At 60.1% G+C, this 21,522-nt stretch overlaps 1 protein-coding gene across 2 annotated transcripts in view; it reads left to right on the top strand.

The window, feature by feature from the left end:
* Nucleotides 1–356: 356 nt before the first annotated feature.
* The window catches only part of KIRREL1 (kirre like nephrin family adhesion molecule 1), an 86,436-nt gene continuing 65,270 nt past the window's right edge, over nt 357–21,522 (top strand). Inside the window, exon 1 of one of the 2 annotated variants that reach the window (XM_059145110.1) lies at nt 357–639. In XM_059145110.1, the coding sequence (XP_059001093.1) occupies nt 588–639 (52 nt within the window). In that variant the 5' untranslated portion in view covers nt 357–587. The remainder of the gene's footprint in view (nt 640–21,522) is intronic. The other variant, XM_059145111.1, reaches the window with a different exon arrangement.

Raw genomic sequence — 21,522 nt, 5'->3', positions numbered from 1 at the left:
ATGCCCCGGCCCAGGGGCAGGTCCTCGCCCCGCCGCCCCCACAACCCGCCGCCCCCCCCCCCCGGCAGCGCGGGCCCCCAAGCTGCGTGTGACGGGCGGGGCGCGTGGCCGCTCCTCAGTCCCCCCGGGTCCCGCGCCGCGGGCATCTCAGTCCGGCGAGGGGTGTGCGTGCGCGCCGGGGGCCCGAGGGCCGAGGGAGGGCTGGGGGAGGAGACGTCAGGAGGGGCGGGGAGGGAGGGGAGGGGAGGGGAGGGCCCGGAGGAGCGGAGAGCGGAAGAGCCCCGGAGAGCGCGAGCTGGGCGAGCGGCAGCACCGGGCGGGAGAGGGCCGGGCCGGGGCGAGGGCGGGACCGCGGGGGCCGGGGCGGCCCGGAGGGCGGGGGCCGCGGCTGGGGGCCGAGAGCGCAGGAAAGCGCAGGGCAGGGAAGTGAGTTTGTGCGCGCGGGGGTGCGCGCGTGCGAGTGTGTGTGCGCGTGTGCACGCGCGTGTGCAGGGCCGGGGGCGGGCTCCGGCCCCGCTCCCTCCTCCCGCCCGCGCCCCGCGCTCGGTCGCCAACTCGGGGCCCCGGCGCGGCGGGCGGCGGGCAGCATGCTGAGCCTCCTCGTCTGGATCCTCACTCTCTCGGACACTTTCTCCCAAGGTAAGCCCGGCCGCCTGCCCTCGCCGCCCCTCCGGGCAGGCAGCCCGCACCCCGGGCGCGGGCCCGACTTTCCCGCGGATGCGCCCAAGTTGTCCCCGGCCGCGAGCGCGGGGGTCGGGCCGTCGCGGGACCCGAACGCGCCCACGGCGCCCCCCGGAGCCTCGGGCAGCCCCCCCGCCGCTGCCCGCCGAGGCCTGGAGTCCGCACGCCCGGGTCCTGCGGGAGGGGGGACGCGAGGGTGCTGAGGGCTGCGAGGACGGTGCGATTTCGGGTTCGGGGCGGGAGGTGCGCGGAAAGCTGGGGACCCGGTCCCGAAGATCCCGCGGAGGGAATCCCAGCTGCAGCCCGGGCCCTGCTGGGGACGGGGGGCGCTCCCTCCCGCCTGGGCCGCCCCCTCTGGAAACCCGGAGGGCGGCCTGGGGGCCTCTGGCGGGACCGCTGCTCGCGGAGATGCCAGCTGGGGAGTGGACTTCCACAGGCAGCTTCGGGCCGGCTGGATATTCGGGGGGGGGGCGCACTTGGAGGGGGGGTTCACCTCCCGCTTGGGGGCGGGAAAGTGTGGATGTCCGGGTCGTATTTGGAACTGGCAGGGGAGAAGCTGGGAGATGAGGGAGCGGTTGAGAGAGATGAGGACGTTAGTGTCTCCTGACGCTGGGGGTTGGGGGTGGGGAGCTGGGGAGACCGAGGGCCCAGGCTTCAGCCAGCGCCGGGCTCCGTGGGTGTGCATTCTGGTCTCCTGGGTCTCCCTCGAGGGAAGAGTTAATCCTGCCGAGCTAGCCACCCCCTTCCAAAAATGGAGCTGACACACAAACACCAAAAAACAGTCATAGACACGGAGACAGACGACTCACCTACTGAGACAGATATACCCACAAGCATCCCCAAACGGAGACAGACACATACACACAAAGGCACTGACACCCCCAGGAACACAGACTCCTCCCCCGCGTCGGCTTGCACGTTCATGCACCCAAACACATCAAAACTCACCCAGACACAGGGCATGGATGCAGGCAGGCATTTACAAGGACGTGAGAGACACACACACGCGCGCGCACACACACACACACACAGTGAAACCCTTCTACGGAGACCAACCCTCCAGCAAACAAAGAAACTTGAGCAGACGTTCATATAGGCAGACACCTATGGAGGTGGACAGACTGCATCATGGAGGAAGTGGTCCCCTTTCCTGTGGAGGGGAATCTGGTGGAGGGAAGTCTGCTTGGGTAGAACACCCTCAGACATTGCCCTGTTCTTAATTCCCCTCCCTTCCGGGGTTGGGGAGTGTGTGTGTGTGTGTGTGTGTGTGTGTGTGTGTGTTTAGGGGTGGGGTGTTGTGTTGGACCCCTCCTCTCCTTACCAGGCCCCTCCCCAGCTCTCAAGGCAAAGCCTGGTTGAGTTGGTGGGGGGCTGGTCTTGATCTTTCTTTCCTGGAAAGGCACCCAAGCCCCTAACACAAGCTTAAGATCTGGGAAGGGTGTGCGTCCCGTGTGAGTGGGGTGGGAGGCGGTGCTGGGGAAGGAGGCCTGGCCCTGGGGTTGGCAGGCCAAGCAGCAGCTTGGCAGAAAGTTGGGAAGAGGACCCAAGTTCTGACTCTGTTCGCCTGGCTGTTGGGGGGGAGCGGGGGGCGGCCGCTGGGGCATTATCAGCGTGTGTTGGGGGCAAGCTTAGGTCTGTCCCTTTCCTGGAGCCCTGGCATGTCAGCAGTATGGAACAAAATGAGCTTCAAGGAACAAAAGCTGCAGTTAGCAAACAGGAGAGACATGCGGATTGAATCTGGAGCAGAAGCGGTCAGAAGGCGAGGCGTGTGCTGTGTGCCGTCCTCCCTTTGGGAAGGGGGAGGGTCGGTCAGCCGGGCTTCCACCTCGCGGCCTCCCAAGGGGCTGAGAGCCAGACCAGAGACCCGAAGGAGTGTGCAAAGTATTTGGGTGGGGGAGGGGTGCCAAAGGAAAGGAAGGGGGGAAGATGGACGGGGAGGGGAGGAAAGAGGAAGTCCCTGCCAAGGTTCCTGGGAGGGACTGGGGAGCCGGGACGGAGGGAGCAGGGACCTAGGGAGGCTGGGGGACTCACGGGGCGGGTGACCGCTCCTCGGCCTCCATCCTTAGAAAGAGAGAGCTTCAGGTCGGACTGGGGTCCTGGGAGAGGAAAAGGGGGAGGGGGTGTGGCGGGGGAGGGGGGGGGCTGTTGGTGGGGAGAAGGGGGGAAGGTGGCAGAAGGCAGTCAAATTGAGAGGGGCAGAGCCAAGGGGGGAAGAGAGAGTCAGCCCAGGCAGAGAAATAAAAATCGCGTTTTAAAGAATTTCAATGGGCTTCATCAATCTTCATTTTTCACTAAATAATTTTCTGTATCTTATCTAAATGAAAACCATTATCCTTCCCCCCGTTTCCATCATGCGCCGGCTCCTCAGACTGATTGCGCCGAAAATTGAAATATTTATTCATTTTCTGGGAGATTTTCTCTCTCCCCAGTCTCTGGGAGGAGAAATTGAAAAAGAAAGATTATAGCTAATCAGAGCAATGTGGGATGACAGGCTGGCTCAGGGCGGGAGCTGCCTCTGGGGGATGGAGCGGGGGCAGGGGAAAATCTGTCCCTCCTGCCCCCAGAGGTCCCCAGCTACCCCTGCCACGGCCTAGCTGGGGTGAGGAGCCCAAGGAAGAGTCAAGAACCTCCTAAATTCCCAGGAACTCGGCTGCCTGAGTACAGCTCGGTCCTGGCTGAGAGCAGCAGTGTGGAAGGACCGGTAGTGGGGGACCAGCTCTCTCCTCCGCTTTGCACACGGCTGCAGGTGCCCCCCACCCCAACCCCTGCCTGCCCAGCGGAGAGCAGGCCTGGAGGCTAGGGAAGAGGCTGGGAGACATGGCAGAGATCAGGAGGGCAGGCCGCCCTCTGACCTTGACTGGGCTCCAGCTTCCCCTCAGAGCTGAAGGGAGCCTGAGCTCGCTGCTCTGTGGGCATTACTCTCAGGCCCTAAAGGATCTGGGATCCCAAAGAGGAGGCCTGGAGGCCTTTGCTCCTACCTTAGGCTGGTTATCAGGCTGTGGGCCTGGAGGTGTCTGGCTCTGCCTTGGGTTCTCCGGTGAGGCGGGGACCAGGAAGCCAGCACTGTCTGGCTCTCACCCTTCGCCTTGAGAGCCCAGAGCCCTGACCTCTGACGGACTGAAGCTCCTCTGGCCTCAGTACCGTTGGGGACCAGGTCTTCATTTCTCCTCCACCCCCTCAGTCTCTGACACCAGCACGGCGCGCTCGGTGAGTGCCCTTGACTCTGATCAATTGATTGGTTTGATGCAAGCGCTAGACTGTGGGAAAGGCCCCAGGCTAGTCCATCCCTGGTGACATCCCCTCGGTCACTTGGTAGACGTGTCATGTCAGCTTGAGCGAGGCAGGTGCCTTCTCTGGGCCTCACTCTGCTTGCCTGGACAGCGAGGATAGAAATCATACCTCCCAGGGTTGCGATGGCCATGAAACGTGCTGTGTGCCGAGTGCATGGACCCGTGTCCGGCCCGGGACGGGGGCCCGGCCGTGCTTGCCCTCAGGATCTGGGGCTGCCCATGGAGGGCGGCAGGCCGCGGTCTGCGTCCTCCTGCTGCTGCTTCGTCCTCGCCCTCCGGCTGCTCCGTGTCTCGTCCTGGCCTTCAGCGCCTCCTCGGGGACCTCTCCTGGAGAGCACGGGGTCTTGGCAGACCCAGGAGGGAAACTGAGCAGCGCCTGTGGGCTGGAGAGCTCAGGAGCTCTGGGGCCGGGAGGAAAGCAGAGTGGAAGAGGCTGGCATTCCGGGGAGAAGGACGCGGGGCTCTTATGGGCAGTGAGGAGGGGACACTGGCCTGAGGTGGCTGCCTTCCTGAGGCTGGAAATAACACAGATCATTTATGGAGCCCTAGTGCTAACTACGTCTTATCGCATTAGCTAGTTTAATCTGTGCAACGGGCCCCGAGATCAGCTCTGTAATTGTCCCCTTTCATGGATGAGGAATTGAGTTTTAGACAACTTAAATATCTCGCTGGTAGTTTTGGAAACCAGCGGACCTCAAAGGCTGCACATACACACACCCTCCCCTCACCCCACGCCCCCACCTGCCCTGTCCAGGGACCCCACATGCCCCCAGGGACTGATGCCGGACTGGGACAGATCTTTCCTGGTCCAGAGTCGGATGGGGACTAGGGAGAAAAGGGAGTGAGCAGCATCCCATAAAGGTAAACTCGTTCACATTTTTTTTTTAAAGATTTTATTTATTTATTCGACAGACAGAGATCACAAGCAGCCAGAGAGGCAGGCAGAGAGAGAGGAGGAAGCAGGCTCCCTGCTGAACAGAGAGCCCGATGCAGGGCTCGATCCCAGGACCCTGGGATCATGACCTGAGCCAAAGTCAGAGGCTTTAACCCACTGAGCTACCCAGGCGCCCCTCATTCACATGTTCAAAACAATCTTTTATTCCACAACTCTGTCTTTCTACATTTTTTTTTTTTTTTTTTTTTTTTAGCATTGGATGGTTTTTCTTGGATGGTGCTCCATGCTCCGAAGTGGCTTTTCTTTAAAGGACTGCGCTTGGCAAATAGGAACGGTTGGAACCCTGTGTTTGTGTCTAATATTGAACACGGACTTACGGGTCCCTGAACCGCACATTTGGGAACTGCACGCAAGGTTGACTTCGGGAGCAGCCAGAGCAGACAGAGGCAAGACTTGAGCACCGGGCGGTGGGTCACTTCCAAGCCAGGCCCTTCCCCGCAGACAGAGAGGCTGGGGGCTCAGGCAGCCTGTTCCAGAGATGCTCCGCCTGGTCAAGCGTGGGCGAGGAGTGCTCGCGGGAGGTGGATTCCACACCCAAACAGCAGATTGCTTTATATTGAATTCCTACTGTGTGCTTCCCGCATTCCTACTGTATGCTTTTCATACCATCCCCTATCCCTTTTAATGGCCTTGTGAAGTAAATCCTTCCTCCTCATTTTATAGATAAGGAACCCAAAGCTGAGTTTAATTGACTTGCTCAAGGCCGTACCTGGGGTGTTAGATCTCAGATTAAAACTCGCTTCGTGTGGCCGCACAGCCTACCCTCTGCCAGGCGCCTCCAGGATGGGCGTGCGCATGGGTATCCGGCCCCCCGAGGAGCTGAGGCAGCCTTGGAGGGGAGAAGCGGCCTCCCTGTCCTGCCCACAGTGGCGGGCGGGCTGCTCCTGGTGCCCGGGCTGCGCCCTCTCCCTGCCTCACTTGTTTTACTCAGAGCGGGTGGGAGCTTCCTGCCCCGTGTACGAGCAGAAGCAGGTTTGTGATGCGTCAACCCCGCTTCTTCCTACCCCGTAGAGTCTCTGTGTATTTGTGTGGGGCCTTGCAGTTTCAGCCTGCCGACCTGTTCCATCTCATCTAAGAGAGGCAGACGGCCGCCTACGGTACAGCCAGGGCAGTGCCCGTTTCTCCATTGAGGAGATGAGCCAATGGGCCGTAAGCGCTGAAATGACCTGTGAAGGGTAGCAGCAGAGCTGGACGGAAGGGCTGGGGGCCAATTCCTTAATCTCCAATTTCTGGGGGTCTTTGGTGCCCGGGTGGGGAACTCCCTCCCCTGCATCGGGAGCCGAGGGAGCCCCGCCCCTTCCTGACCTGCCAGCCCCGGTGTGGTTTCTTCCCAGTACCTCTAGCTGGTCTTACTGGGCAATCTGTTGGAGGAGGCTCTGGTCTGGAAGGGCCTGGGGGCATGGGGCTGGGTGGTCCGCAGGGGAGGGGAAGACCCAGCCATGTCTTTGGTCCTGAAACGTGAGGCCGGGGCAAGGCAGGAAAGAAAATGGGTTCACTTCAAGTGACGGACACGGTCGTTCATGTGTGTGGAGGCCCCCTGGGTGTGTTGTGTGTATTAGTGTAGGAATTCAATATAAATACTAACTTAGTATGGACAGCCGTCCCGGACAGGCCCTCGCGGTGTGGTTGCAAGGCCCAAAGAAGAGAAGCAGCTTGTCAGCAAGGAAGCAGCCGGTCCGTGCCAGAGGCAGGGCTGGCACACGGTGGGGGTGGGGGCTGGAGGTGACTCTCCGAAGAAAGCCCCCTGGGCCAGCCCCTCACCTCTTCTGCTGCCGCACGGAAGTGTGTGGACGCAGGCCCCACACTCCAAGTGTGCGTCTGCCCACACGCGTGCATGCTGTCCCCACCGACACGTATGCACACTCACCTCGCCTGCCCTCACGCGCATGGTCCCAGACCCACGTCTCCCCCGGCACGTTCGTTCGGCAGAGCTTGGGTGTGCCGTGCTGCCGTGGGTCCGGGTGGCTGGCCACGTCCGGCCAGGGCGGCCGTCCTGAGTCTCCAGAGGCACCGCTGCTCGTCTGGTCCCGCGTATCGCCCGTGAGAGACGCACACACTGCTGGCAAGGTTAAGGGAGTCAGAACCTGTGGCTCCTGGATTCTGACTCCGGGACAGAGTCTGCGGCCCGGGGCGCTCCCTGCTGCAGCCCGAGCCCGTACAGCTGCCTGCCCGGCTCCCAGATCCTGCACCCCGATTCGGTCCCCGGCGCACCCAGGAGGAAGGCTGCTCTGGCTCCAGGACCTCAGGGACATCACGTCTTGTTTCTTCTCCCACCCTGCTTCTCTCCCTCCGTCGGCTCCTGAAGCTCCCAGTCCCTCCCTCCATGTTTGATTTCTCCAGCAACTTTTATTAACCTCTGGAGTCTCTGGGGGCTGATGCCTCATTCCTTTCTGCCCTTCCTGAGCCCATTTAACAAAATTGGGATCCTATTGAAATAAATGGGCCTTGCAGCCAACCACCCACCTCAGAATGAAGGGTCTTAAATCCAGGGGTGGAAATCTCTAGCACTCCCTAGAAAATTCCCCTACCTAGTGCTGGGCTCTCCCCGAAGGCAGCACAGCCTGGATTTTGAGACAGAGGAGGGACAGCAGAAGCCCACTGTCAGGTGCTCTGTGCCTGCAGGGCTGGTTCCTCTCCCCCCCCCCCCCCCACCGCTCCCCACAAGCCAAGTGAGGCTCGTAGCTCCTTCTGGATCGGGCTGTGGGATGCTGTTCTCTGCCCCCATCTCCTCCTGAAGCCCTGTGAGGAGCGAGCGCACGACCCGGAAGGCGTGTGGGAGGAGCGAGCACTCTGACCCTGCGTCCTGTGCTTCCTGTGGGCCAGACATCTCTGTTGCAGACCAGCAGAACCCTCTCCCTGCCCTGCGGGGTCTCACTCAGGATTTAAGTGTCAGTCACTTAGCTTCAGGAGGCCTCCTTCCTCAGGGAAAATGGAAAATGGAGAGAATTAACTTTTTTTTTTTTTTTTTCCAAATCGGCAAATGTGTATTACTCTATCCAACACATCCTGGTAGGTGTTGTGCAAAAATGTTTTTAGAAATGACACGCCACTGGGGTCTGTCCCCTCCAGGAAGCTAAGATGTGCGCGCGGCAGGATTCCCCGAACCGCTGGGCAGGACGCTGCCGTGCCGGGAGTGCGGCGTTCAGCGCAGAGCTGGAGCGACCCGCCAGGGGACTTGGCGTGGGCCGAAGAGGCCAGGAAGGGCTTCGGGGAGGAAGTGGGTCTGAGGATGGACAGGACGTGCGTGTGGCAGGAAGAGGGAGAGCGTTACCCGACCCGTGGGACTTCCGGAGCCAAGGTGTGGCTGCCCGATGCAGGGGTCCACAGAGCCTGGCTGCAGGGGGAGAGTGTGTGGGGGGACACGGGCAAGAGGACCCAGAGCAGACCGGGACCAGACCTGGAAGGGCTTGGGAAGCCAGCCCAGCGACTGTCCTGTCGGAAGTGTGGCCCCAGGGCCTTCTGTTGTTTGAGTCTGATCCCTACTTGACTCCTCACCGAAAGGTGTTCTTCTCTTACCCTCTTTGTGGGCAGGGGCGGCCACGGAGGCTTGCAGCCCTTCAGTTAAACAACAAGGTGAGGTAGACAGATAGTCAGGGTCTGACGGAGCAAAAAACCCAAGAGAGATACCAGTTCTCCCTGACCTGTGAGCTGGGTTGGGGATCCCCTGAGATGATGAACAGAGTCCTCAGGTTTAACACAAAGGTGTGTGGGGGCCGAGCGCCGTGGAGGGATCCCAGAGCAGAGCAGTGTCAGGGCCTGATCCTAGGCACCTTGTGCTGTTCCCCGGGAGCCTGGGTGGGGGCTTCCCAGAGTCTAGGGGGACCCTCTGATTGCATCTGAGGGCCAGTCTGGACTTAATCCCTGTGGGGTATCTTCAGGGCTGTGCTGGCCATCGATACGTGTGTGTGTGGGGGGGGGGGCGGTGGCGGGCTCGAAAGCTCCCTTTCTCCAGTGGAAACCTTTGAAGAAGGCTCCTGCCAGTGGGGTGGGAGCCTCTGTCCCCCTGAGCAGGTGTTCTTGTTTGAAGGGCTGGGCTGGGTCTGGCTCTCTTCTAGGCACTGGGGATGGGAAGGTAAGTGAAGTGTGGTGGCGGTCCCTGGGGCTCACACTCTCAGTCCCTGGACAAACACGGACAGTCCTATAGGATCAAGGTTGTGGGGGAGGAATGTGAAAAATGCTGAGGTCTAACAGTGGCCGCCTGGGAGGCTGGGAGCCCGGCTGGGGGAGGGGACGTCCACAGATGTGCGGCTCAGGGGCTGCGGCCGGAGCCCTGGGAATGCAGTGCTGTGCTGGTGAAGATAGTCGGCTCTGGACAATCCCCGATTGTGGCCCCTGCTCCGGACGGAAGGAGCCCAGGAATCCGAAGGAGTGAGCCGAGGTCCCTCCCAAGGATTATGATTTCCAGGAACAAAGGCTGTTTCTCTAAAGCCCACTTGCCCCAAATCTCCTCACCCCCTGGTCCAGCAGCCTCCTCCCCATCCCCACCCAACGGAGCTCATCTCTAAATTAACTTTGTCCTTGTAATCAGCTTAGCCGAGTTTTCCTCCCTCCGTCCCCAGTTCTCCGAGGAACAGCCTGGGGCCCTGCTCGCTCCATTACCCAGCATTGTCAAGCCAGGAGGAGCTTTGAACGGCTTCTTCCCAGTCGATTCGCTTAACCGGGAGGTTATTACGAGGAAAGGAGCGGAGATGGGCAGATGGGGGCAGAGAGGGGGACCTCAGAGGGGACGAAGGCATTTTCAGAGGAGCAGAAACCCAGGGGTGGACAGGCTGGCGGGTGGAGAGCCTGGGAGAAGTTGAGGTTTCGCCCCGTCGGTACCCTCATTCTCCAGAAGGACTTTCCTCAGGACTCCTGGGTTTTAATCCCAAGTCCCAAGCCATTGCCTGCCCCAGCCTCCCAGGACTCTGCCAGCTGCCCACACTAGGACGGGGTGTCCCCCTCCCCCCCCCCCCCCCCCCCCGCTCTCCCAGCACACGCTTGTGGCCTGGGCTGCTGCCCCTGCTACTGTCAGCTGCTCTGGGCAACGCGGATCCTGCCCTCGTGTGCCTATCACTCCGCAAACATCTGGGAGGTCGCCTCTCGCCAGGCAGTGGGTGAAGTGGGAATGCAAACTCATTTTAATGTCAGTTTGAGCCAAATATAATTAGAAAGGAAAATCTGACTTTGCAAAAAAAAAAAAAAAAAAAAAAACAACTAATGCATTGCAAAGCCAAGTTGAAATGACTTCAGGATTATCTGCACCACTGCCGCTCTCCATTTATGCAGAAAATGGAGCGCGGGGGCCGCAGCGCCTGTACCTACGGGATTTAGTGTGTGCATGGAGCCTTGGTCTTACTGCAGGGCCAGGTCACGGAGACTGGGCCCTGGCAACACAACCCTGGAATTGGGTGACCCCTGGAGGGCCCTGGGGCTTCCTTACCAGCAGGTCTGTGGGACTAAACCGCCTGGCGGGAGCCTCAGTTTTCTGGTCCGTGAAATGGGGGCAGTAGTAGCTCCCTAAGTGGGAGGGAATGTGTATCGAGGATCCGAATCCAGAACACAGTAGATAGTCAATAAGTCATAGTTAGCATTAATATGGCCTAGTGCCTGCTTCTCGCAGTCCCCAGTCTGGCGGATGTGCGGGGGAGCAAAGAAGACCTCGTCCGAAGGACTTCTTTGACAAGAGTCTGGGTTCGCTGCCAAGGGAGGTGAGCCGCGTTGCCGGTAATTCCTGAGGCTGTGGTCTCCAGGGCACAGTGTGGAGGGAGCTCTGAGGCGGCTGCGGAGCCTAGAGGAGAACACCCTGGTTCGGGTCCGTGACCTCCGTTTCCGCATGCGGAGTGGAGCCGGACCTCTTGTAGGCCTGGAAAGGCACCCTCAGCCCAGGGTGCAGGAAGTGTGACCGCCTTAACCCCTGTCTCTCTGGACGCTTTCACCTCCATGCGCCGTGGCAACACTTCTCAGATTCCGCATGCTTCCGAGACACCCGGGGGTCTGGAGGAAGTGTGGATTCTGAGTGAGAAGGTCTGGGGCAGGTGAGATGCTGCCTTGGCACTGGACTCCCGGCTGCCGCTGGTGCCGCTGGGTCCAGGACCACACTTGGCACGTGTTAGAGCATCCCTCCCCTGGGGAGACAGGCCTTCCACGTTCTAGCGAGAGGCCCCAGAAAATAGAACCCACGTGACCGAAGTCACTTGTCGGCTTGCTCAGTTGTATAACAGAGCCTGGGCGGGTCCCTGATCCCAAAGCTTTCTCGATGTACTTGTTGTGGGGCAGGAGAGGGGCAGTGTCTGCCGGTGCTCCCTGTGTCGTGGAGACTGACCCGCCGGGGCCCCGTTCTGCGCTTTGCCAGGCCCCAGCCCTCCCGCCTCACCGCCCGGTCTTCACCAGCACGGCAGCTGCCAGGTGCAGAATTGGAAAGCAACCAGCCAGGGGCGCCTGGGTGGCTCAGTGGGTGAAGCCTCTGCCTTCGGCTCAGGTCATGGTCTCAGGGTCCTGGAATCGAGCCGCGCATCGGGCTCTCTGCTCAGCAGGGAGCCTGCTTCCTCCTCTGTCTGCCCCTCTGCCGGCTTGCGATCTCTCTCTGTCAAATAAATAAATAAAATCTTGAAAAGAAAAGAAAAGCAACCAGCCAGGGCATTGGTGGGGACCCCTCCCTGCTTGAGCCAGTGGGTCATTCCCACTCTGTTTTGTTTGTTTGTTTGTTTATGAAAAAAGCTGTTATCCAGCTCTAGGTTGGTGGAGTTTTGGGGAAGATGGTTTGACAGAGATCTAACGGGGAACTTGACCCTGTTGGCTTTGGCTTGAATATTGGGTTGTGAGCAAATGGGTGTGATTTGGGAAGCAAGATGGGTCATGGGCTACCCGTGAGGCATGGTCTAGGGGGCAGTGAGGACATCTCTGGGCAGGTCCGTTTCTCAGGAGACCCGGTGGTTGTTGGGCCAACATGGCGAGCTGACACGCTCTTGGCCGCATGTCAGGATGCGTGTGCAGGGCTCCGGCTGTGTGCAGAAGGGTCTGCGGGCTGGAGAAGGGGGAACGTCTGCCCTCACAGTTCCGCTGAGGCCTTGGGTGACGCTCAGGCCTTCTTTCTAGGGAACCCCAGCCAGCAGGGGAAGCAGGGGTTCCCCCCGTTTCTCATTCATCCTCCACTCTCCCCTGGAGGATGCCACCCACTGAGGGCACGGGGACACCGCAAACCACCCACGTGAATCTGGGGGTTTCGTGGTAAATGGAGAAGGAGGTGAGGCTACCCTTCTGGAGTGAGGACCGGGAATGAAAGTGGGGGGTGGGTAGGGGGTAAAGAGACTCTCGAGATGCCGCTCTTCAGGCCGGGCTAACTTGACTTCACCAGGACCTCCGTGTCCTTTCGGGAGGAGAAGGGACATCCACTCCGCTCACTATCTCATGGCAAGGAAGCCCCACAAGTGGGAAGTCCCTCTTCGTGTCTGGCCTGACCCTTCCTGCTCCCGCGCGGAGGGTGTCTCCTTAGGGGCTGCGGCTGAGTCAACGCCCAGGGCTCTCCGTGTGGGGGTCAGTTGCGTCTTCCCCAGGACGTTCATCTTCTCGCTCGGAGTCAGAGCTCCTGGGGGAGAGAGAAGCCAGCCCAGGGAGGCCATTGGCGAGACTGCCTCTAAGGCCCTACGTGAGTCAGAGCAGGTTGTCTCTTTAGGGCTCAGGTTGGCTTTCCAGCAAAGCACCAAGGCTGGTCTCCCAGTGACCCCATTCAGGGCCAGAGCCCCGTGCCCTGACCTGTCCGGGGTCCCCCTCCCAGAAGCTCAGAGCAGCAGGGGGCTGGAGGGCTCTGGTGTCCTTCCCACAGGCTCTGCCTGCGGCCGGGGGGCCCCTCCCTCCCCCTCCACGGGGGCCAGGCTGAGGATGGCCCGAACGGTGGCTGGGCATGGGTGCGGAGGGAGGGGTGGAGGAGATGGCCAAGGGAGGCCGGCCCCCCCAGGCAGCACCTGTTCCAGCTTCAGAGTATGAATACTTTCCTCTCGGCATCACACGGGGTGTCCCCAGTCCGGCCTTGCCCGTGGGGATCCTGAGGGACCTCCGTGCGGGCAGAGAAGGAGGGATCTCGGATCAGCAGGGGGTTTGAACCCCATCGTGCACGTGCACGGGAGGAGACAGAAAGAGATGGAGTGCTGGAGGGACCGTGAGGGAGGCTCCCTGGACGGGCAGTGGGGAGGGACGGGGAGACAGGACCCTGTGAGAAGGAAGCCAGGGAGACGGGCCCGTGGGTGGCAGCGGGGCTGGCGGGGCTCGGAGCTGCAGAGTCGCCTTGTCAGGTGTGAACCCTGAGGCGCTCGCACCAGTGGCTGACAGGCTCCCGCAGCACAGGCACCGGCGCCTCCGGAGGGGCGGGGGGCACGGCAGGTCCATGCCCTGCACGACGACGGAAGGCGCGCGTGTGCTCCCGCTGGGAGGAGCCGCCGGGGGCCGGGGGCCGGGGGCCGGGCTCTCAGGACGTGGTGCTGGGGGGAGTCGCCCTCTTCCAAGCTAGCCCTCCCCGAAGGTCTGCCCGCGGCCTGGCACGGGACGCCCCCAGCCCATGCTCCCGGCCCCTTCCTCCCGCGGTCCTTCCCTGTCTGCAGGTCTGTCCCTCGGCGGGAGTGACGTGTGCCCTGCTCCTGAAGCATTTGGTGCTTGATAATTTGTGGATTATAGCTAACTCTCGATAAAGATTCCCTAATTGCTGGGCTCACCTCAGGTTCTATCATCAAAGCGAAGCCGCGAGGCCCCCTCTCCTCCTTTCCTTTTTATTATCTCTTAATTAATCACTCTGGCTTTCACACTTAGCAGATAATTACAGTCTCCTGGGCACGCAGCTCATTTTCATAACCTCCTGCTCCAAGCCGGCAGCACAGGGGTGGGGGGAAGGGGAGAGAGATGCTGAGGAAGGGGGGGCAGCGGGGTGGGGGGGGATCTGGGGCAGCCGCGGGCACCACCTGGAGCCGTGGGAGCCGGGCTCTGGGCCCTGAGGAGGCGCTGGCCGGGTGGGGAGGCCGCGGGGCTCCCCGGGGAAGGCCTGCCTGCTCCCCGCCGCCTGCCTGCTCCCCGCCGCCTGCCTTCCCGAGCTGTGCGTGGCTGGGGCCATCCGCCCGTCCGGGAGCAGACAGACAGACAGGTTGCTGGGCAGAAAGCTAGGTGAGGAGCGGGAGGCAGTCACAAGTGCAGTCCCTCCCGCCTGTGCTGGGACGAGGGGCTGGCGGGCTGGGAACCTGTTACTGTGATGGGCAAGAGCAGCCCAGGCCACCAGCCAGGCGGGACCCGGGGCTGGGCCCGCACGTTTATGTTTCAGGGAAGCATAGGATGTGCACGGGGGGCTTAGCTCCGTCCCATGAGAATGACCAGACAAGGATGAGCATAAGGCCCAAGCTGTTCACACCCGCCAGGTGCCCTTCCCCTGCAGGGGGACGGTGGGGGCTGAGGGAGGCTGCCCGGCCTCAGTCCTGGCATCACCGCAGGCCTCAGCCTTTCCCTGGGCTCTGCCCCAGTGAGAGGCAGAGGGGAGCCGTGTCCAGAGGGTGGGTTCGTGGGGCTCAGACACTGAGGAGTTGGTAAGGGCGGCACACGGGGCTGGGCTGGGCTGCAGCACATAGGGCGTCCGGCTGGGCCTCCTGCTGGCCCCGCGGGCAGTGATGGACCAGGGGAGCACCCCTTTTGCCCTCTCCATGTTCCTGACCCGGGCACCATGTGCTTGGTCTTCAGGATGAAATAAATTGGATCCTTCTCCCTTTTGTGTGTGTCTGTGTGTGTGTGTGACTAGCTAGGTGTGAGACCTTGGGGTTGTCATGTAAACTGGCTGAGCCGCTGCTTCTCTGGGGAGTGGGAACCTTAAAGAGCTCGCAGGCAGTCTAAGCGAGATGGCGTCGCTGGCCTGGGACAGGAGCTCGGAAGTGCCGGCCTTTCTGTCACTGTGGCTAGGAATGTCATCACCACAGCGGAGAGCACTTAGCCTGTGCCCAGGGAAGCTGCAGGAGACACCGTGTCACGTTTAGGAAGCTGGTGAGAGGGGAGGGTCCTTGCCTTCACCAGCTGCCCTCGGCTCCTTCTGGGGCGTGCGCGAAGCCTGACAGCCCAGGCCACTCTGCCCCCGGACGGGTTTTCTGTCTACGTATCAACCGTGTGTTGGGGCGGGGGCTGCTTCACCTTGGTGTCCAGCCCCAGGCAGGGCTGGTCCTTCCCTTGGGGACCTCCGGGCCTCAGACAGTCCGCGGCCCGCAGCAGAGCCCGTGGGCTCCAGGGTTACGCGTGGCGTGTCTCCCGTGGCTCCAACTTCCGACCCGGCCTTGGGCTTCCGGGGCACCACAATGGGAACATCTGTATCAAAGAGGAACGAGCACTGGCTTCCGAGTCCAGCTGTGGATGTTTGCCCTGTTTGTGACCTAGTGACCGGGGCCCGTTTCCTTATCGTAAAATGAGAAGGTTGATCTCCAGGATTCTTTCTGGCTTCATGGTTTTCCAAGTCCTGGCCGACCTGTGGGAGTTGACGGTCAGAGCTGTTTCTTCTTGAGGGAGGCGGGCCCAGGGTCTCCGATCTGGTTGGCAGAGGTGCTGGGTTCAGAGGGCCAGAGCTGGGGTACCCCGGGACGGCAGGGTGGAGCTGGGCAGAGGGGCAGGAAGCACGTATTTCCCACATTGTGGGACGCGGTTTGGACTTGGGGCGAGAAAACGGGTGTGACCCCCCCCCCCACGCCCATGCACAGTGTCCACTGTCCTGGGGATGGTCCAGCTGCTCTGGGAGGGTGAGGGGCCCCTGGACTGGGGCTGGGGTTCTCCTGGGCTCCTGGGCCCACGGAAGAGTTAGTTTCTCCCTGAAGGAACATGCTCGGGCTTCGCCCTCAACTTCGGCTTGGGTCTATGAAAAGATTTTGCAGAGTCTTGTGGGAACATAAACATTTGACAGATTTCTTTCCCTGAAAGCTATTTCTTCTCTTTTCTTTTTCTGGGAACTTTCGCCCGCGAGATCAAGGCCTCTCCGCCCCCCCCCTCCTCCCTCCCTTCGGCCCGACTCACCCCTCCTCACCCCCCCAGTGAAAACAGACTGGGCTGGTGGGCACTGGGAACCCTCCCTGCAAACCGGGCCGGAGGAAAGGAGTGAAGCAAACAGCTCTCCCGGGAGGAGACATTGTAAGGAGGGAGGGAGAGAGAGAAAACAAGCAAATAGCATCCGCAGCGAAAAGTGAATTCCAGACATTTAAAATTCTTTTGGTTTTAATCATCTCAGAGCCCTACCGGAGCCAGGCTGTGGGGAGGAGGGAGAAATGAAAACCAGGACCCGGACTGGCAGCCGGAGCACCGCACTGCAGCCCCCCGGCCTGGGCTTCTCCCTTCCCGAGTCCCGGCCCCCGGCCCGCGCCCGACACCCCCACATTCCAGACTCCACCGGGGCCCTCCTGACTCACCTCCCCTTTATCTCATTTCTCAGACTCCACTTAAAGCACTGACCTTTCAGTTTTCCACCGGATTGCAAGTTCCCCAAGGCCCTGGATTATGTTTTGTTAAAAACAAAACAAAAATAACAAATAACAAACCCCAACCTCTTTCATACGTCGTGCCTGGGCCTCCTCTGTGGTGAGGGTCAGGGCCCCCGGAGAAGCTTCTGGGCCTGTTTTCCTCCTCTGGGAACCGAGTTGAGGAGACGGGCTGAGCCCGAGAGAGGCTCCAGAGGCCTGGGGAGGCCTAGAGCGCCGCCGCGTGCCGGCCCCGTGCTCCGCTCCGTGCTGGCTGCAGGAGCCCCAGGCCGAGTCAGGGTCTGCCCTTGAGAGGCCTGGGTCGTGGCTCTGGCTTGCCCCCTCCTCCACGGGGGCTGCTCGGCAGGAACAGCAGCAGGGGAAGCCCCTGGACCCTGGGGTGTTGGAGGGGTGCCAAGTTCTTCCCTTTCCCTGGCCGGGAGACCGGGCGGGTCCTAAGGGCAGGGAGATGTGGGGCCCAGGTGAAGCTGGGAGGAAGAAGAGGCGGCGAGAACGCCCTCAGCCCCGTCCTCCTAGTCTGGGTCTCTCTCGGGCTCAGCCTCTTTCTTCTTTCTGAGCATCCCCAGCCCAGGCCCCCAATTCTGACTTCTCTATTTTTTCTTTTTATTTTAAGCAAGCTCCACGCCCGTTGTAGGGCTTGAACTCATGACCCCGGAGGTCAAGCGTTGCACACACCCCAGACCGGCTGGCCAGGCAGGTGCCCGAGTTCTCTAGTTCTTCATGCATGGGGACGCAGCTCTTGCCAGGCTCCTGACCACTAGCTGTTTCTCCGTCTGTCCCTCCAATTTTGACCCTTGGCTGTTGGGACATTTTTTCCGTATGGGTCCCCACCCCTGTCCCCGGTGAGATGGCAAACAGTGAGAGCCGAGGGTACGTCGGAGCTGATCTCAGACGGGGGCCGGGTGTCCTGGGTTTCTAGCGTCACTCTTCATGGGCCTGTCCTGTGGCTGTTTGGGGTTTATTTGGCTGTAAGGGAGCGGGTGTGATGGTGTCTGAGACCCCCCGCGGGCTCCTCAGCATCTGGGGTTCAGACAGCTCTGTCCGAGCCCAGGACCTGCTGCCTCCCACCAGCTCAACCTTGTCGGGTCACTGCCTCTCTAGACGAGTGCCTCTGCCTTGTGGGGAGGGGGGTGGGACCGACCGCCTCCTGGCCCGTGTGGACGCTTGGCAAGGTATCTGGGACGCGTTCAGCCCACGGTGTTTGTGAGCTCTTATTGTTAAATCGAATCCTAACATTCTGGATCTGTAGTCAGGAGACCTCATTCAGATTCCAGCGTCCTGTCCTTCCTGACTTTCCGTGTGACCTCGCACAAGTCCATTTCCCTAATGGTAGCCCTGAGCTTATAAAGCCTGTCGGCCCCTCTTGCTTGGAGTTGTGAGTTTAAGTTAATGCAAAGTCCTTGGAGACCAGGACCTCCAGTGTCTTGGAGAGATGTCTCAGAGACGATTAGGTGTCCCCTGAGCCATGGCCATCCTGTCTCCAGGACTGGGGCTGGGGAAGGGGCAGCAGGAGATGGGAGAGTCACCCCAACAGCCTACTAGCAGCGAGCGGAGGGAGCTCCTGGCTTGGAAACACCGAGTCTGCTGCTGCTGTAGGATGGCTGCAAGGCCTCACACGGCTCCGCCTCGGCGGCTTAGGTGGGAAGGAAAGTGAGCCCTGCCCTGAGCAGACACGGCAGCCCGATTCCTGCCCCCCACTGCCCCCCACCCGGCCCCCAGCACACACCTCTCTCTCCACTTGCCCCCACTGCACAGACCAGGAGGTCCTCGCTGGGGTGATGAGAGCAGGAGCCCACTGCTCACAGAGGCTCCCCAGAGGGGCCCGTGTCCTCCAGCCTTGGCCTGCCAGCGCCCCCTCGGGGGCCTGCCCCTTCCATCCTGACTGCCTGGGTAGGGGGGGCAGCCTGGAACCCCCAGGTCTGGGGAGAGCTGAGAGAGGAGGCCGGTGGAAGGAGGAAATGGGAGAAGACGGGTTGATAAGGAAGCAGCCGGGTGGAGGGTGGAGGGCGCAGTTGGAGGGGAAGGTGAAGGGGCGGGGCGGGGCGAGCGAAACCTCATCCATCCCAGAGAGAAGGGGGAGGGAGGAGGGGGAGGGAAGAGAGAGAGAAACCTCAACTTTTATTTAAAATCAGAGAGCAGTTGTACGCCTGGAGTCGTTGCCATGGCAACCGCAAAGAAAAGGAGACAGAGGCCCTGGCGAAGGCCGTGAAAACCCAACAGGGGTAAATGTTTAAAGCCAGGAACAAAAACCATTCAGAGATAATTAAGTAACAGGCTGCAGGTTCCAGACTCCTGCCCATTGTCAGGGCATGGCCGAGACTCCAGCCCCAGCCGGGTTCTCCTCACTCGCCCAGGGGCTGGGCCTCGGAGCCTCAGCCGGAGCTCCAGCCCTCCCGCCGGCTCCCTCTGCTGGGGGACCGCCCTGCGCACCAGGGCAGCCCCCCGGACAGTGGCTGGGCAGGCTTTGTCCCCTGCACTGGGAGGAAAGGGCACTCAGCAAGAAGGACTGGTCAGATCCGTGGAAGGACTTCTGGACCCCGAATGCCTCGATGGGTACCTGAGGTGTGGACGTTCTTCCCTGGGGCGATCTCCAGTGTGAAGGGTGCAGAGGTCATCGGCAGGCTAACCTCTGAGCTGACCGCCACCCTCCAGGTCCGAGATACTCGGGTCCCCAGGTTCTGCCTCCAGGGTCTGGGTACTGTCTCGCTGGGCGCTTTGCTGGACCCTTACCTGGCTGCCCCGCAGGGGCCCTCATTCAGGACGCCATCTTCCTGAGCCTTCGGGCGTCCCAGAGCTAAGCTGATATTTGGGGGTTCCGTGAACTCTGCTGAAATTTCTTTTAAATGCCAAAGTACTTTTGTATTTTTTAAGGGAGCTTTGCTCTGTTACCTCACTCTGGCCCCAGATATCACAATAACTGGCTGGCCCCGGCCCCCTGCGCCCCTCCCACGGGGCAAGTCTCAAGTTCCACCTTCCCTCCGTTCTGATGCTTCCCAAGAAACGGTGACTCTCCGAGCAGGTGGCCTTCTTTTCTTCCTCGCCTCGAGAAGCAGCTCTGAACTGAGAACCCGAAGAGCCCTTTCTCCTCTGTGCTGCGACACCACCTCCCCCACCCCCGCCGCTGTCATGGCCCACATACAGTCCACACCTCCAGACACTGTAAATTTTATCCTCACACGGAGCCAGGCCCTGCGAGAGTGGTCAGCCGAGACTGACCAGACCTGGCCCCTCCAAGACTTTCACTGAGCTGAGCCACCAGCCCACCTAGCATGTGCTAAGCAGCCCTCGAAGCCTGTGTTTGTGGTGGGGACGTTGCCCCAGGATGTGGCTCGGCACCTCCTCGTGTCCTCTCCTCAGAATCCGTGGAGAAAGTTCTATGGCGCTACTTACCCTAAGCCGTCGGTTGGTTTTCATTTTACTGCCGCTGTACCTGGTGTCACTGGTTTTGAACGTGTCCTCTTTGCACTGGCTGCTCGGAAGCTCAGGGCTAGCCTTCCGGTTTGTCTCTGGTGGGCGTTCCGGAGCTCCTGGGGAGCATCCCGTATACGAACTTGACCTCGATCTCTCTTTCCCTCCTTGCGCACTCACCCCCACTCACCCGATGCCGACTTTCTTCCCAAAATTTATGGTTTATATCATTGACTGAATGGCGATGTATGTATGTTGCCCCAAATCTTTTATGGAACAAATGAGTCAATTGAGTTAAGACAAATAAAACACACCGCACAGTGCCCGGCAAGCAGTAGGGGAGCAGCTCTATAACGTGAGCCACATACATAAACTGTTAGTGATCTTCCTTTCGAGGTGCTGTCAAGATGACCCAGGACTGTGGGGAGCTATTGGAGCCCCCGGGTTAAATCTGTGAGTGTTGTTCGCTCTAGTGGATGCAGTGAGGGGAAGGCTTATCGTGGGTCCCACCCAGCCAACGCTTTAAATTTTTTTTTTTTTTTTTTTAACATCGGAATGCTTGATGGTGATGGTCATGATGGTAATAATCAGATTTGCCTCGCTCATTAGTGCTGACTCGAACTGCTGCGTACGTGAGGTCTAATTCCCGGCTCGCACCAAGACTGACAACCGAAACGTTCTGGGCGGCAGAGGGAAGCAGCCTGCCTGGGATTAAGATTTTTCCATGGATAATCTCTAAAGTGAGAAACCGATGGGCTGGTAATTGACAGCTGATCGCCTTTCTTGGGATCGGTTGTGTCTAGCCGGACCGGGCAGGGTCTGGGCCCAGGGAAGGCAGCAGAGGAAGATGAGAAGTGGTCGCGGGATGTGAGCTCTGTTTGTGAGCCCTGTTTGTGAGCCCTGTGCAAGCGCGTCGGCAGAGACGGGCCCGAGCTCCGTGTTCCCTGTCCGTTCCGTCCCAGCCAACCTTTCATTTGGTCCTGGAGGAGAGTAAAATCAGCCCCGGGAACCCAGGGCGGCCTGTTTTGTTCAACCCTGCATTTATTGAGCACTTACTGAATGTGAGGCACTGTTAGGAGCTGTGCCTGTGTGGAGAGGAAGGCTCTTTTTGCTGCCTCAGCATGGGTTTCCATTTCTTTCTCTTCTCTTTAAGTGGGAGACACCGTTCAGTAGATACGCAGCCCCGCCGATGGGCGCCTGAGTGCCCCTGGTGACGGGTGTCCCTAGTCCTCCTGGTGACGGGTGCCGAGTGCTCCCAGTGACGGGTTTCCCGGTGCTCCCCTGATGGTCGTCCTGAGTGCCCTGTCACATGTCCCCTTGCCCCTCCCTGCTCCTACCTTTCTCCCAGCCCCTCTCCTCTCTTTTCCTCAAGGTCTTTCTCTTGTTTTCCATTAAAGTAAATTTTTGAGAAAGAAAATAGCTCCATATTGTTTTTTTTCTGTCTTTTATCCTTCAGTTTTTTTTTTTTCTTTTTAAAATTCTTCCCCAATTACTTACAAGGGGAAAAAAAAAAGAGAGAAAGCAGCCTTTCCAATCCCTCAGTTCTTTTACTCAAAAGACAAAGGATCCTTCAGAATTGGGGTGGGGGCAGGATTCCAGTTAAAAATCTTCATCAGGGTCAGAAACCTGACAGAAAAGCTTTGTTTGAAGGGAATGTGGTGGGGGGGGAGGGGACTGGCAAGTAGCAACTCTCAACCTCAAAAGGCAAATATCTTGAGGAGAGCCGGGGTAG

Source organism: Mustela lutreola, chromosome 14, assembly GCF_030435805.1.
Source record: "Mustela lutreola isolate mMusLut2 chromosome 14, mMusLut2.pri, whole genome shotgun sequence".
Lineage (NCBI taxonomy): Eukaryota > Metazoa > Chordata > Mammalia > Carnivora > Mustelidae > Mustela > Mustela lutreola.
This window is presented reverse-complemented; position numbering and strand designations above follow the sequence as displayed.